The 17,081-nt window shown below is 45.6% G+C and overlaps 1 protein-coding gene across 1 annotated transcript in view; it reads left to right on the top strand.

The window, feature by feature from the left end:
• cngb1a (cyclic nucleotide gated channel subunit beta 1a) overlaps positions 1–17,081 on the top strand; it is a gene marked incomplete at both ends in the record, with an annotated part of 18,599 nt that extends 1,518 nt beyond the window's left edge. Inside the window, 25 exons of the mRNA XM_084475918.1 lie at positions 175–261; positions 396–420; positions 2,146–2,237; positions 2,396–2,481; positions 2,908–3,048; positions 3,520–3,561; positions 4,015–4,074; positions 8,226–8,398; positions 9,811–9,904; positions 10,242–10,301; positions 10,409–10,545; positions 10,860–11,117; positions 11,397–11,605; positions 11,744–11,794; positions 11,874–11,960; positions 12,065–12,129; positions 12,570–12,692; positions 12,852–12,993; positions 13,105–13,264; positions 13,742–13,839; positions 14,128–14,211; positions 14,362–14,480; positions 14,875–15,021; positions 15,894–16,068; positions 16,899–17,081. Coding sequence (XP_084332044.1) covers positions 175–261; positions 396–420; positions 2,146–2,237; positions 2,396–2,481; positions 2,908–3,048; positions 3,520–3,561; positions 4,015–4,074; positions 8,226–8,398; positions 9,811–9,904; positions 10,242–10,301; positions 10,409–10,545; positions 10,860–11,117; positions 11,397–11,605; positions 11,744–11,794; positions 11,874–11,960; positions 12,065–12,129; positions 12,570–12,692; positions 12,852–12,993; positions 13,105–13,264; positions 13,742–13,839; positions 14,128–14,211; positions 14,362–14,480; positions 14,875–15,021; positions 15,894–16,068; positions 16,899–17,081 — 2,898 coding nt within the window. The remainder of the gene's footprint in view (positions 1–174; positions 262–395; positions 421–2,145; positions 2,238–2,395; positions 2,482–2,907; positions 3,049–3,519; positions 3,562–4,014; positions 4,075–8,225; positions 8,399–9,810; positions 9,905–10,241; positions 10,302–10,408; positions 10,546–10,859; positions 11,118–11,396; positions 11,606–11,743; positions 11,795–11,873; positions 11,961–12,064; positions 12,130–12,569; positions 12,693–12,851; positions 12,994–13,104; positions 13,265–13,741; positions 13,840–14,127; positions 14,212–14,361; positions 14,481–14,874; positions 15,022–15,893; positions 16,069–16,898) is intronic.

Below are 17,081 nucleotides of genomic sequence, written 5' to 3'. Positions count from 1 at the left end.
TGCTAAGCACAAAATAATACTCTCACCCTGAAGCCAGCCGCAAAAACCCTGTTTCCAACGAGCAAGATGTTCTGCTAGTTCAGCTAAATGGGGTTGGATTCACAACATGAACTCCCTACATGTTTAAAGGTCCACTGTATCAGACTGAACATGTGTCTTTAACTACTATACCAGACGTTGTCTAATGTTGACCTTTCCTCCAGTGTGGTAGGCTGGATCGTTGGAGGCATTGGTCGCATGCTGCCCCAACCCGTGAAGAAGGTACGTCCATCTTGTGTGATGTTTACGAAATGACAATAAGTAATGTCCATTGTTTTCCGCTTTGTAACAATTCATCTGGATTTATTTGTGAGCATTCCTGTAATTATTAATGTACCATGTGTCTTCTGTTGCAGGACAGCAATGATGAGGTGGAGAACAGTAAGTACAATGCTGCCACAGACACACTAGCACCACACAGCCTCTACCACCTCATCAAATAAGACTCAGACGAGGCATGTACAATATTAATCAAACTAAAGGAGTATTGAAATGATTCATAAGCGGAGGTGACTGATTGGCTGATGGGTTTACTTGTGCATAAACAGGGAAGGTCTTAGAGGTCAAGCAGTGAGGACGACTCTAACCCAGGCTCCTCTTCTCCTTCTGTTTCAGGAGCCATGAGAGCCCCTTAAACTAAAGGAGAAGACAGGGTTGGACAGAGCACTTTAGCAAAGCAAGCAAGACAATCTCACAATGGAGCCAGTTTCTGCAGACACCACCATCTATACTAAGCAGTTATTTACTCTTATTTGCCATAGTGAATTACTCTTAGGCTATAATGGTTTAAAATACGCCCACAGCTAAGTATATCCTGTATGTTGTGTATGTACATTATGTAACACAATGGTGACTAAGATAATCCACTGTGATATCTTCAGATCGAGATAAAGTTGCAATAGGACATGTTAATGTTTGAGCACAAATCTAAATACACTAATGTGTCCCTCTTTATTAAGTCATTAAAAGTTCATTAAACATTGAAAACATGTATTTTTTTAGCTAATTGATGTAAATGATGATCAAATGTAAATAAGATGTAATGTAAAGTTACTTTACATACCAGGCAGCTGATATTGATGTATGATGTATGAATTTACCAATCTAGTTTTTTTTGCACCTGTCTAGTAATCAACCCATCAGTCAATCAATCAATACATTGAACTATCCCTTCTAGGACAAAACATTACACTACATTTCTTAGAAAGAGTTTATCAAACAAAATACTAAAGATTCATACACAATATCTTAATAATGTCATCGTAGCCAATTGTTATTTAGAAATATTTAAAACATGTCACTGTGAAATGTTGTTACATTGAGCTTCATCGCACTATTTTCAAGAACATGCCTGAAAAATGTTTACTGCAAATAATGCTCTGTGGGAATGTGTTTACTGTCATTCTCTCCAATTAAAAGCTGTGTACTGCTGACTTACTGCTGACTTACTGACTCTAGCTGTTGTTGACTTTATGTAAGAAGTACGCTATTCTGGCTGAATGTTCTGAAAACATATCTTTCATTTTAGCGTTTTGAAAACCAAGGCTTTAGGCCTATGACTCAATCACAGATGCCATAGCAGGGTAAACAGAGCTTTTGCTCATAACATACCACATATTAGAAGCACACACACACACACACTGCGCAGTCACACCATGCAGACACACTGCGCAGACACACACCAAACACACCGTGCAGACACACATACACACACTGTGCACACACACTAACACGCACACACACACACACACACAAACAGTAACCTACACTTACACACACTAACCCACACACACACACACACACCAGGCCTGTGTTGCCTAAGCAACACAGGCCTGCCACCTTAACCACAATGTCCTTTTTTTTTTTTTTTTTATTGGGAATATTATACAAAAGCTCAAAACTTCATTCACTCTGTATATATCAGGCTGCAGGGCAACAGTCTGACTGCCTTCGATGGCTGACTGCACACACTAACCCACACTAGCACACACACACACACACACACGCACACAATGCGCAGACAGACACTGCACACACAGGCACACACAGATTCCTACATTAAAAGACACAGTATACATCCTGGTATTCCCGACTCCTGTGTGACAGTCAGCATAGTTCGGGACCCATCAGACATGGTCCTGGAGGAGGTGGACCCAGGCTGGGATCAGAAGGACCAACAGCCCCCCCAGGAGAACCAGGTGAGACCACAGGGCCTGCCTCTGCTGAACTGTCCCATACCGATGTGTGAGTGAGTGAGTGAGTGAGAGAGAGAGAGAGAATGTGCGTGTGTGTGTGTGGGCAACGTATGTACGACTTGTATTTGAGTAAATTGTAACGTTTTACTCCTCCGGCGGAGGATGCGGGGAAACAGACAGACATGGGGACCGCCCTCACCATCCAGGGGCAGGCGGAGCAGTCCATGTTGGCCCAGATGGAGGAGCGGTGAGGGGCTGCTAATAATACCAATCAGTCGCTTAAATTCTGTCACTGATTAATAAAGTTATCCAGTCTCATCATATCTTAACACTCCAGTCCAACCCTTCCCCCGCATGAATTATTCATGCTATTAGTGAAGTGTCCTCCTCCTCTTTTACAAGACAGGGTAATACGTTATCGATCCTAGATGGACAAATTGGGTATTGAAGCTCTAGAAAAGTGACCTGGGTGACACTTTAGAGTTCCCATTCTGAACGTGAATGTGGCTTCACTAAAGCCGCATCAGCACATTTCAGAACAGAGATTTATTATGAATAAGATGCTGAGGTTAAAAAAATACAAAGCGGCTAAGACCTCCACTGCAGTGTTTAGCCTCACAGTATTCAAACTGAAGAGGCACCTCCATGGTCCCTGACCCCCTGTGCCCCCCAGGCTGCAGCGGGAGCGCCTGGAGGCAGCCCGCATTGCAGAGGACATGGCCTGGAGGGCGGCAGAGGCAGCAGTGAGGCAGCTGGAGGAGGAGCAGCGCACCGCCATCATCGTGGAGGACAAGCCCCCAGAGGCCAGCGAACAGTAAGCCACGCCTTCCTCTGAACGCTTTCACTACAACCACACACCCAGGCTGCTTCTCCATTTAGGTCTGTGTGATGGATGTGATTGCTGTACTGATGGGAGTGATGATGGTGGTGGTGATGGGGGTGATGAGGATGGAGGAGGAGAATGATGATGACGATGGTTGTGTGCAAGTGTGTCCTCTGATAAAAGGGTGAGCACTGGGCTGTAAAGAAAAGCGCTATGTAGGACTGTTTGGTTGCTGCACACACACACACACACACACACACACACACACACACACACACACACACACACACACACACACACACACACACACACACACACACACACACACACACACACACACACATACAGTGCTAACACAAAGGGACACTCATGTACACATTCACACCCACTGCGATACCACAGAGTTCAGGGTCAATACCCTTCAGGGCGACTCCTATAATTCTGCTCGTTTGTTTTGAAAAGACTGCCCAACATCCTGGAAGAGGAGAACGAAGACGAACCTGAGTAAGTCTGTTTTTCCTTCATCAGCCTAAGCCTCACGCCCAGCCACCATTTCCCCTCCCCGTTGTCTTTCCTGGGCTTAAAGCTGGCCCACTTCTTCCAAGAGGCACAGATGTAAACACAGCCAACGCAACTCCCTGCAATCACTTATTAAACCGAAGCTATGCGTCCAGCTTTCCAGGGCCTGGGGCTGTGTTCTGCTTGGCCTCATAGTGCTAGGCTCGTACTGGAATCAATTACACCAAACACAGCAAGCAAAGTATGATTAATAACTGTTCACCAAATTGTGTTTCTAATCAACGTTTGTGCACCATGATGTTAGAGAACCGTACACATCCTGTTTTTGAAGGCATTAATAACTGCCACATTCCCCTGTTGCCGGTTATCATAGGGAATTTGGTACCGACACAGGCAGTGTGACTGTCTCTCACCCTCCTCCCCCGGCTTTCATCCCAGGAGGAAGATCAGTGCGAGAGAGAGGCAGTACAGGGAGCCAGAGAGATCCATAGAGAGCCAGTACAGAGACCTCCACAGAGAGCCAGTACAGGGAGCTCCATAGAGAGCCAGTACAGAGAGCCAGAACAGGGAGCCAGAGAGATATAAACATGGTGGAGATTAGTAGGACACTGATGGCCTAAGAGCACCACTAGGGGGCGCCACTGGGGGGACCTGAATTTAATGGTGGTGGTTGCGGTTGATTAGTGACTGGTGATAGAAGAGATAAAGCTATTTGTATAGGCTAGCACTATGGACAAAGAGAGAAATTAAGCAACTCAAATCAGTGTTAACGGAAATAGACTCATTGCCAAAACTCCCTCTTTTCCATCCATCCCACAGCATCTTTATAAACACGTTCACAGCCGTCTTGTTTTGTACAGGATGTATGTGTTTCAATCTCGGAAGACAACGTGCTATAACTAAATAGCTGTGCTATACCTTACTATCTTTATTGATTAACTAGAGACATACAGGTTGGCCGTCTTAAGAAAGGCGAACTTCCACACACTGAAAGTTGAACCAATCACAATCAATCAATTATCATTATTATAATTAACATGGATGAAACAGTGACACATCAGAACAAATATATTCTATAGCATCACAACAGCAAGTTAAATTACACAATCAAATGCCACTTACACTGGTGAGCCCGGTGCACAGCTTCATCCTCCACATCTCCAGCCTTCCCGACCACTCTGCAGAGATCACTTTGAGATGGTCATAATGTTATAGATGGGTAAATACGGTGGTAATGATGTGTAACCATCCATATCAAACGCTCACCAGTGTGGTTGTATCAACAACATCTTGTGCATCATACAGGTTCAAGACAGCAAGTACTGGAGTTGCCCCCCACTGTTAACACACAACATTCATCCTTTTAAAAACAAGACATCACAACACTCTGGAATCACATGGCAACTACCAGAAACAGGAAGTGATGCAGCAACTTTTAAATGCTACTCTTACACTACAATTACCATATTTGACCAGCTATACCATTTGATTTATGCAAATTAAAACATTGAACAATTCCTTTTACTTCTGAAGTCTAGTAGAGACAACTACAGAAAGTTATTCAGCCCAAACACTGAAACCGAAAGTGCACGGGAGGTTGGTGTGGAGGCAGTCACATTGGGACACAAACTACAGCTACAAGTTCAGCTCTGTACAATTCTTTAGTCTATATTACGGTATTAACATGTGGGACATGGTTCTATGATTTTAGCTGTTGATTAATTTAAGAAGTTGACATTTCTATTTGCACAAAAGTATTTCCTTGCCATTTGGTGGGGTTTGGTGGGGTTTAACTGACAATCACATCCCAGATATTTTCAACACTTAGAGTAATATAATAAGCAATAATAATAATAATGATAATAATAATAATAATAATAATAATAATAATAATAATAATAAGTAAATGATACTTAACCAAAATTTGGCATCTAATGTTATGTTTTAAAATGATGCCCTAACTAAAGCACAAGAAATTTGTCAAATATGCTATTGAAGGTTACTGAAAGAAATCGGGTATTGCCAGATTACCCAATATTGCATCCAACCCACTACTGACTTTTCCTAGAATGTTTTATGAAATCAATGCAAAGCATAACGAGACCAAATCAAGTGCCAATATTGGCCTCAATTATGTTCTGCACTACACCTCTTGCTGAAAGGATACAGCAAGCTCATACACAGTACTGCAGCATTGGAGCGTTACAGCTGCATACATCTAACAGACCTCAGCAGAAAGCTCGACACCTTCCAACTGGAATACCAACATTCCACTACAAACCAAACCAGCAATAAGTAACATAACCAGCACCTCACCTTGAGCTGAACGAGGATGAAGATCTTGGGGTCCATCGTCTCATTTCAAAATACAGCCAACAGACTTACCTTGAGCCGATCTAGTAGTTTGTTGCTGTTGGTTTATGTACAGTACTAATCATTTTGACTATACATTTTTAAAATCTGAAGCACACCCTGGAGTATGTTATAGCTGTACCCACAGAAATCCAACAATTTGTACACCATTCACTTAACCTATACTGCACTATTTTTAACTAAATCAATATTCACATATCAACCCTAACCAACCAGATCAAACAGGAGGCCAAAATGATGCCCCAGCATAAAAAGGAAAAATCTGGACTTACAGTTCGCAGTTTCTTCTTCATGGTTCAATTGGATACTCAAAGAATCAGTTTCTTCTTCTTGACCTGGGAAGGAGTGAAACGAGTGAAACGATCAGTTTCAGAGTACAAATGAACGACTAAATACAGTGGCAACATTGCTTCATGTTCACTGTTCATTTAAACTATTCATGCGTTCCTCTTTGGCAACCATCTACCACCATATTTCTAGAGGTAGTTTAAAGAAAAAGAGTTCTTCATTATTAAGCTTTTGATATTTTTAATAATTTGTAAGATCAATGGACTTTTTATTTTTTTTACAATGGAAGTCAGTGGGCTTTAATCTTCAAACTAATTGTAGTTAAACGTAGAAATGTCATTAAAACTTGAAACCAATAAATATTTTATTTAGCTAACCCTTAAACAAAAATCCTTTAAAAAAAGAAGTAAAAACAATCACAATGATGCAACCATTAAGGGTTGAATTAAAACATGGCTTTACCGACGCATTAGACTCTAAAACCTCTTCGATCAGCGACACAACCAACATGAACACCAACGTCCACTCACGCCACCGAGTAAAACACGTAAGCCTAATAGTCCCATATCCACGAGGATTGGAAACACTCATTTAAAACAGTTCACCTAGAATTACATCCAGAACTAACATTATTAAACATATCAAGTCGGCCTAGTAGATAATAAACTAAGCCTACTCACAGCAGGTCCAGATCTTGCGGTCCGTCTTACTTCGAAAAGTGTTCGTGACCCCACGGTTCACCTGGAGAACAGAAGAACGCTATGATTCAATTTCATAACCATTATTAAGATTACCATATATTGGAGACATTAGACGGACCAACGGCTGGGGAGAAGACCATCCGTTTAAGTTTGAACGAGACGCAGCGCGAGCAGCAACCGTTAATCAAAGCAAACAGAGCGCGAGCCGCAACAGGTGACCTCGTTACCGCAAAACGAATACACTTTGACTTTATCGCTTAAAGGTTCGTGTGTCGGAAGAGACTTGATATAAATTATATGCGATATTCATACGTGTGTTTTAATTAGTGCATCAACACATACAATTAAGAATCATGTAAAAAAAAAAAAAAAAGATTATTTATTTCCCATTTAACTACACAGATTAATATTCCACAATCCCCAATTTACTTCCATACGAATTGTGTCATCGTCAAACCTATTAGTTTTAGTCTATGAACCTGAGATAATTACTATATAAGGTGGTCATCTTTATTAACTGTAAAATAAGAAACTCAAAGAAACTCTTCTATATACAACAGCATCATATAATTCCTTAAAGCCTTCTGGACCAGCCCCTAGCTCAGTTGGTCGCTATGTTTCACAATATGCACTTTTCTGAGGCTTCTGACTACACTGTCCTCCTCCTGATTTTAACTCACTTGTCTGATTTGCTTTGTTTCTTACACATAAACAGGGCGGATATCAAAATGTATGTTGGAATTTATATATTTCTTGAATCGATTGAGTCTGTCAACCTGTCCCCATTAGTTGACAGATGTGATCAGTATTTAATCAATGGTATCTAAATGTGGGCCATCTTGTTTCTGTCATGTTGTTCAAGTAGAGTTTGATATATATGCACTGTGTGTCAAGACACAGAACAGCTGCGTCCCTCTCAATCAATCGAAGACATTGATTGATTGAGTGTCAAACTCTATCAGGCCATGTTGCAAATGTTGACAAAAGCTATACAAATCTGTTCTCGCTATTCAGAATAACAATCAAAGGGCCTATATAATTGCCAATCATCAAATATTAATGTTGAAGAAAATTTAGTTTGAATAGTTTATTTGTGAGTTAATTTAAAAAATCTTGTATATGAGTATTGCTAAAATATGAAATGCTTAAATAAGAGAGGATGGGGAGAATTCAATGGTTTGTCGAAATCCCAGACCGCTTCCATCATACGGCTGCTAACCACCCACATACCGTGTTCCCTGAGATCCTCTGACGAGTTTCCTGTCCCCCTCAACACCCCTTCGCCAGGTGCCCACCACCCACCGAAGCCCCATGCGTGGCCCCCGCTGCGCCCACCTCTTCTGTGAAGAATGAAACCGTGTCAGAAAAGAGCGTCAGCAGGAGTCAGGTCGCCCCCGCCGTCACCACGCAGCCAGACACCAACCGACCGGACACAGGACCAGCAGATCAGGTGACAGGGAGTGAGCTACAGATACTGATTGATTATTACATTAGGATGATTAAAGAGAAGGATGACTAGTTCAATTAAGGAACACATGATACGGATGTATGCATATATAAAAATTATGCAACATACATCATTTCTCTTTCTTCTGACAAATGTACTTATTGTATGTTGCTTTGGACAAAAGCGTCTGCTAAATGCCCTAAATGCAAATGTAACAATGGATGCCATTCAGTAAAATGCTTATGGGAACTACCAATCATCTCGTTTCAGCTCTCTGAGGCCGTGGCTGAAATAGGTAGGTGTGGTCAGACGCCATGAATCTCATTCACCATCTCATTCAAAGAAACGTATCATTCATCCGTATGTGTGTGTTTTGGGGCCGGTCTTTCTACCCAGAGCCCACCAGCTGTGCTGCAGTAAAGCGCTTCGTGCTTCAGATCCCCTACGTCACAGAATGCCTGGACAGCTGCAGAACGCTGCTGCACGACAACAACCTTGATCTCCCTAACCTGTCCCTGCCCCCCATCCCCTCCCTGCCCCCCTTCCCCTCCCTGCCACCACTACTAACCCTACCTCCCCTACCAACCCTACCAACCCTACCTCCCCTACCAACCCTACCACCTCTACCAACCCTACCTCCCCTACCAACCCTACCACCCCTACCCTCCTTACCACCCCTACCACCTCTACCAACCCTACCTCCCCTACCAACCCTACCACCCCTACCCTCCTTACCACCCCTGCCCAAAGAGCTTCCCAACATATCAGAGGCACTGTCCCGGGTTTCTAACCTTGCGCAGCGGTGCTACTGCAGTATTGAGAACCGCTTCCGCAGCCTTAACTCCGTCTCCCAGGTTCCCCCTCAGCAGCCATAACTCTAGTCCTCTACACCCAGACATCCTGATAGAACTGGACTAGTTCGATTGTTTTGTTTCTGCATCTGTAGAAAGAACCATAATACGAGTGTCTGACAAACAAAGATCCCCTCACTCCACCCCGAAGCTAGGAACATCTAGTATAACCTAGCCTATCCACAGCCTGCCCTTTAGACCAATCCTCATTACCTTCACCAGAGCAGCTCTGCATCACGCTGAAATGCCAACCAACTCAGTCTCAGGTGACCTCAATGTGCTGTGCTGTGCCCTGCCATGCTGTGCTTGCTGTGTTGAAGTACGTCAGTGTTTGTGCCAAAGCAGGATGAAGCGAACTACACTCGCTCTTTCAGCCGTCTTTTCATTAACATCCATCATGCTTGATATCCAATTCACCCTTCAAAACGTCTTTATTAATTGCTGTCACCACCGTCCTGTCACCACCGATACATTTGGGATAGTTGTTTCAAGTCTCAGTTTCATCCTCCTTTAAGTGAAAGGGTTGGTTGTGTTCAGTGAGGTGATTTTCGAAATCTCTGGGTATGTTCTTCAGAGGGTCTCCAGAAGAGCTCCGGTGGCTGTGCTCCTCCTGCACTCACAGTGGAGGATATGGATGAGGATGAAGGGACCATCCTAGCAAGGCTCAGGTCAGTCTTCATATAGACCATGGTATCAATACATTTTACATCACATTCACATTTTACATTTAGCTGACGCTTTTATCCAAAGCGACTTACAACCATTCATGCACACATTCACACACCGATGGCGGAGCCGACCATGCAAGGTGATCGAATTAGCAATCTTCTGGTCGACCCACTCTACCTCCTTAGCTACTGGCGCCTATACCATTGTCAATACCATTGTCTGTTCTGTTTTAAGAAGCATAATAACAGAGGACTCGAATATTTGTATACAAATGCTTAGCAAAAAAGCACATCAACACGTCTAATAAAAAATGCATCGAACATTGTGTTCTTCCAGTGGTGCTTATCAGGACGGAGCAGTCGACACGAAGACCCACCTCCTGACGGCTGATGACGAGTGAGTGGGCTTTGAGGTCGTCCCCAAACACATCCACACCCTAACCAAAGGGCCCCACTCTGTACTGGGACCCACTCTGTACTGAACCCTCCTGTGTTGACCTCCAGGGGCCGTCCTACGTCCGCCGCCAGCATAGGCAGTGTGATGGTCACCGAGCGGCTCACTGAGTTGGTGCTGCTTTTCAAAGAGCGGACGGAGTTCCGCAGGGAGAGGCTGGTGGATCCGGACGAGTCGGATGAAGAAGGTGCCTGTGAGAACTGCCACCCTAGACGTCTTTATGGTTGATGATGATAGCTGATGATGACATTGGCTAGATTGCCTCATTTCCCCTTTCTGACTTTTATAAAATCACTTTTTTTGCGTGCATGTTTGTAGTTTAAGTTTTTCATAGTAGTGGAGGCAAATTAGTTGTGGTTAGGGTGTTGGACCCCAAAGTCCACAACCTACCTGTCGGCAACAATCAGCAAGAGTTAGGGGTTAGGTCGTAAAACCTGTATCTTAAAACCAATTATAAACATGTCTGCTAGGTAGCAACAGATGTTTTTTATATCTAATCAGAGGATCTGATCTCTTCAGCGCCCGCCACAGCTCCCCCACCTCCTCCTCCTCCACCCCCAGAGGATGCGAAGAAGGACGCCCCCGCCGAGGGAGCCGTGGAGGAGGAGGAGATGGAGGAGATGGAGATCTACTATGACTTCTTTGGGTACCCCGTCAAGGTTCCTGCATTTCCCAAGCTTCCCAAGCTGCCCCCTATGCCCGACTGGCTCCGCGTCATCTTTGAGTACCGCTTCCCCTCCAGCATCGACCCGTACACCGGTAGGTGGAGCGCTGGCCTTTGAAGGGAACGCAACTGAACTTAAAACCTGTCAGGTGGAATTCATAGCCATCCGTCGGAATCACAATCACAAGCAATGCTACTCAAATAGGCTAGAGGCTAGGAATAGCTCCCCAATAACCTGGTGAGAGAGTATGACATTATGGAAGAAAGTAAAAGAATGGAAATCCATAAAAGAGTTGGAAGGCAGATATCATTTGAAAATCAATTATTGCTCATTGTACGTCATGTGAACTGATTGTCTGTCTCTTGGTCTGCAGACTTTCTGTACGTGATGTGGCTGTTATGCGTGGTCATGGCATGGAACTGGAACCTGTGGTTGATCCCTGTACGCTGGGCCTTCCCATACCAGACGCCTGAGAACGTCCACCTGTGGCTCCTGATGGACTACACCTGCGACCTCATCTACATCACCGACATGGTCGTCTTCCAATCCAGGCTTGAGTTTGTTCGTGGTGGAGACATTGTGGTCAGTAGAAGATGACTTTTATCTTTGGCCTGACCATGCACGCCTACTTATCAGTTTATTGCAGAGGATATGCATTACAGTTAAAGATAAAAAACATCACTAAACACCTTGGTTTTCATCTGGGTGTTTCTACTGCAGTGCGATAAAAAGGACATGAGAGAACACTACATGACCACGGAGAGATTCAAGGTAAGAGGTCAGACCTGCATAGATGTGTTGAATCCTATCCCCCTTGAACACCTCTGCAGTGAAACGTTCTGTCTTCCAGATGGACTTGATCTGCCTGTTTCCCATGGAAGTGTTTTACTACTTCACTGGAGTCAACTCTCTGCTGCGGTTCCCCCGACTACTCAAGGTGAGTGTGCATGCTGCCGTCATGAGGAACGTGTGTAAGGGTTGCTCTACAGAGTGGTGAATATGAAATAGCCAAACTCTGACCGGTCTGGCTCTGTCTTCCAGTACATGGTCTTCTCCGAGTTCAACGACCGCGTGGAGGCAGTGATGAAGAAGGCCTACATCTGGAGGTAAGGACACTCAGGAATCTACGAAGACCAACAACACAAACAAACAACCAACATCACGATCTTCTGCATTTAGGTCAATATCACACTTGCCTTGTAAAAGGGCTGCACTATAATGACAAAAAGGAAAATTGCAATAATTGAAGGCGAATTATCGATTATCCATTAAATTATCCATTTAATTAATATAATGTGGCCCCAACTGCATATAAAACAATAATAACGCAATTGCTGATCGGTAATTGTTCATAATTTGATTCTAATTGAACAGGCGTGCAAAATCAGATTTATTAAATGGTTTCCTTATTTTTTTACTGAAATTTAACCTTTCACAATAATCTAATTATAGAAGCGAAAATGTCGATTTTGATTAGTATGCCGTTCATTGTGCAGCCATACATTGTGCATCAAATCAGTTTTGAACCCATGTTGCTGCCTTCCAGGGTCATACGCACCACGGCCTACCTGCTGTACTCACTGCACATCAACGCATGTCTCTTCTACTGGGGCTCCGACTATGAGGGACTGGGGTCAAGCAAATGGGTCTACAACGGCAAAGGCAACGCGTAAGGATGAAGACCCCCTCCGATGCATACTTACCTAGAGATTTGTACTACCAATACATTTCCTATGAAATTTAAATTAAAATCTATTGAAATTATGAAAAGTAGTATGAGTGTTTTGATTCTCCCACGAGATAAAGCCTATCTTCCTCTGATACGTAGGTATATCCGGTGCTACTACTTTGCCGTGAAGACCTTGATCACCATCGGGGGGCTGCCGGACCCCACCACCGTCTTCGAAATCATCTTCCAGCTCCTAAACTATTTTGTGGGCGTCTTTGCCTTCTCCATCATGATTGGTCAGGTGAGACCGCTTCTAATGCCTCAGCTTGGTCCTGTCTTCTTTGGTCTACCAGTCTAAAGCTGACCTCCCCCCTCCTTACTGACTGGTTTGTCCCAACCTTTGGTGTCCTAGATGAGAGATGTGGTGGGGGCTGCCACTGCGGGTGAGAACTACTATCGTGCATGCATGGACAGCACAGTCAAGTACATGACCTCCTACCACATCCCACGGGAAGTCCAGAACCGGATCAAGACCTGGTACGACTACACCTGGAAGATCCAGGGCATGCTGGGTAAGACACAACGACGGGGATGCTGTTGATAGGAGACTCAAACAGATGCACTGCTTAGTCACGTTCCTCATCCTCATCCTCATCCGCTTATCCGGGGTCGGGTCACAGGGGCAGCAGCTCAAGCAGGGGGGCCCCAGACTTCCCTTTCCCGGGCCACATTGACTAGCTCTGACGGGGGGATCCCGAGGCGTTCCCAGGCTAGTGTTGAGATATAATCTCTCTACCTAGTCCTGGGTCTTCCCCGGGGTCTCCTCCCCACTGGTCGTGCCTGGAACACCTCCCAAGGGAGGCGTCCAGTGGGCATCCTTACCAGTCAGCTTAGTCACGTTGTAAAATGTATTTTGTTTTTGTTTAGTTTAATCATGGTGACACACAAGTGACTTCTCATGACAATGTTTCAACCATCCTGCATTTCCTGTCTATGTGTCTGCCTGTCTGTCTGTCTGTCTGTCTGTCTGTCCATCTGTCTGTCTGCAGACGAGCAAGAGCTGCTGGTCCAGCTCCCTGATAAGATGAGGCTGGACATGGCCGTGGACGTCAACTACGCCATCGTCAGTAAAGTAGCCTTGTTCCAGGTCAGAGGGCGATGCGAAACACACACACAACTACTGCTATGACATCATCCTATCATACGACTGCCTTTACCTTTTCAACACACACTTTGTTTGACCCTACCAATTGTAAGTGATTGGCACTTGGTTCTATAAACATCCTTACTGTACTGATAGCGATATATTGTTGTTTCTCTTTCTTCTGACAAATGTGCTTATTGTAAGTCGCTAAATGCCCTAAATTTTAATGTAAATGTAAATGGTTTTATAATCAACCAAATACTTTCCCTCTGTCTATCTGTCCCTCCTCAGGGATGCGACAGACAGATGGTCTTTGACATGCTGACCAGACTCAAGTCTGTTGTCTACCTACCCGGAGACTTTGTCTGCAAAAAGGTACCATCAAATAAAAACACAACAAGAACAAATCTGCCACAGCGTGTGATGTACTCAGACAGTCCCGTCTGCCTGAGTACAGCAGGCTTGAGTGTATCACATGCGTGTACATGTGCAGGACACTAACGGCTTGTGTCCTGGTGGTCACAGGGCGAGATCGGCAGGGAGATGTACATCATCAAGCAGGGCGAGGTCCAGGTGGTCGGGGGTCCGGACCTGCAGACCGTGTTCGTGACCATCCGAGCCGGCTCCGTGTTCGGGGAGATCAGGTCAGCGTCTCTGTGTCCCTCAGGAGGTCGGACGAAGCGATGAACCTAAGCGGAGGGCATGTGCACCACCACCATTTGTCAGAAGAAAGAGAAACAACAATATATCTCTGTTGGGGCAGTAAGGATGTTCATAGAACCAAGTGCCAAGCACTAACAATCGTTATGTTAACCCATTCCCTGTAAACAACAAAGATAGGTAGGATAAGATGCTACACAATGCTAAGTACTACTTTTAACTTAAGTGCCAGGACGTACGACATACAATAAGTGCGTAAGAGGGGTGTGTGTGTGTGTGGGGGGGGGGGGGGTAAGGGGGGAGGCTATGTAGATTCTAGGTGAACTCTGAGCAGCTGACACAGCCTTGTGGTATTGATTGTATTTCTTTAACTTTCAGCCTGCTGGCCGGCGGCGGAGGCAACAGGCGCACAGCCAACGTTAAGGCCCACGGATTCGTCAACGTCTTCCTCCTGGATAAGAAGGACCTGGCTGAGATCCTCGTGCACTACCCTGAGTCCCAGAAACTGCTGAGGAAGAAGGCCAAGTGAGGGCGGAGCCTCCGTGCTTGATCCACACCGTCGGAAGATGCTAGCTTATTGGCCTGCCTGTGTGGCTGTTTGCTGCTGCTACCACTACTACTCATACCTCAAGGCTGTGTCAGAGGGCGTGACACACACTAACGCTGGAATCGGTCGCACCACACACACAACCACATTCACCCATTCATCATCAACTCCTACATAGCGCTTTTCTTTAGAGTCCGGTGAAGGTGATTGCTGAGGAAACGGTTGATTTGGGTTTTACGTGTCTCGCTGTCTCCTGGAACCTGTTCTTCAGTCTGTAGCGGGTCGCTGGTCTCTCTCTGGGTCCAGGAGGAGATGAGTTTAAGCTTGTGATTGAGGCCAGACTAGCTGCTGATTGTGTTATCAGGCCAGTCGGTGGGTAATTATCCCCGATAATCCCAGTCCCGTGACCCTCCCTCGGCCGGCCTGGTGTCCCTGCAGCCTCTCAGGCAGCCATGCTGGCATTTAGCTTGTCAGCTGCAGGAATGTGTGTGTGTTTGCGTGTGTGTGAGTGCGTGATGTGTGTGTGTGTGTGTGTGTGTGTGTGTGTGTGTGTGTGTGTGTGTGTGTGTGTGTGTGTGTGCGCGTGCATGTGTGTGTGTTTACATGTGTGTGTAATTTGGTTGGGTGAGTGTTTCCGTGGGCGCACAAGTTTCCTTCCTCCACACACAGCTGCATGCCCTCCCAGACACACACTCACACAGTGTGTGTGTGTGTGTGTGTGTGTGTGTGTGTGTGTGTGTCTCCCTTAACACACACTCACATGCACACCGTGTGTGTGTGTGTGTGTGTGTGTCTCCCTCAACACACACTCACCCGCACACTGTTTGTGCGTCCCCCACTCTCCCTGCAGGACGATGCTGACCAAGGACGTGAAGACGGGCGCCAAGGTGGACAAAGGGACGGTGGAGGTGATCACGATGCGACCTCCGACCCCGGAGCTGTTCAAGGCCGCGCTGCAGGTCACCGAGGAGGCGGGGCTTGAGGGGACCTTCGCCAAGCTGAAGAAGAGCTACATGGCTACCGAGGTACTCGCTATGTCACTCTGAAGAACATTATTGTATGTTGTACGTCCTGGTACTCAAAAATAGTACTTAGCATTGTGTAGCATCTTATCCTAGCTATCTTTGTTGTATACGGGGAATGGGTTAACCTAGTGATTGTGAGTGCTTGGCACTTGCTTCTATGAACTTCCTTACTGTACCGACAGCGATAGACACTGTCACTGAAACGGTGTAATTTTTCAGAAACACCCTTTTTCACAGTGGTGTCGTCATTGGACAATCACAGGTGTCGCTCACACCACTAGTTATTGGTCTGCTCGAGGGCGCAGGTAGTAGACTAAACCAGGGAGGTAAGTCTGCCACCCCCGCCCTGGTAGACTGACATCAAAGGGGCAGACCCATAATCACTGAGATTAGTGACAGTGACTCCTACGACCACACCGCTGTGAAAGTGTCTTACTTGTGAGACACTTTCACACAAAAAATTATAAACTGCTGGTTCTGTTCATGGGTATCTGATTGTTAAACGTTAGTTCTTCTGTATTGGTATTGGCTTACACAAAATAAAAAATATATATTACAGAACGACTGTGTTGAAATAAAACCAAAGCCCTGTTCGGTTAGAAGGTCTTCTAAAATAATGTGTTATTGGTTTGGATAAGGTCTCTTTTGGACAGTTTCATAGTGTGACATGTTTTTGTGTTCACGGTCCAGAAGTAGCTCCCACCTCTGTAGTCGACTCTGACCGCCAACAGGACTCATCCGACCCCCTCTCCCCCTCTCTCCCTCTCCCCCTCTCTCCCTCTCCCCCTCTCTCCCTCTCTCCCTCTCTCCCTCTCTTCCTCTCCCTCCAGGGCGACGGCCCGCCCCCTTCCCCGAGGCACCGCCGTTCCCCCATCCCGAGGGCCCAGGCCCCCGGGGACGAGGACGCCGTCTCGGAGACGGCCGACGGCTCGGTGGTGATCCGCATGACGCCGCGCATCGGGGGGGAGGAGCGGCTCAGCGTGGAGCGGGGCGCTAAGGACAAGGAGGACTAG

The sequence above is a fragment of the Micromesistius poutassou genome, assembly GCF_964030765.1.
Source record: "Micromesistius poutassou genome assembly, chromosome: 12".
NCBI lineage: Eukaryota > Metazoa > Chordata > Actinopteri > Gadiformes > Gadidae > Micromesistius > Micromesistius poutassou.
The sequence above is the reverse complement of the archived record's forward strand: the minus strand, read 5'-3'. Positions and strand labels throughout refer to the sequence as shown.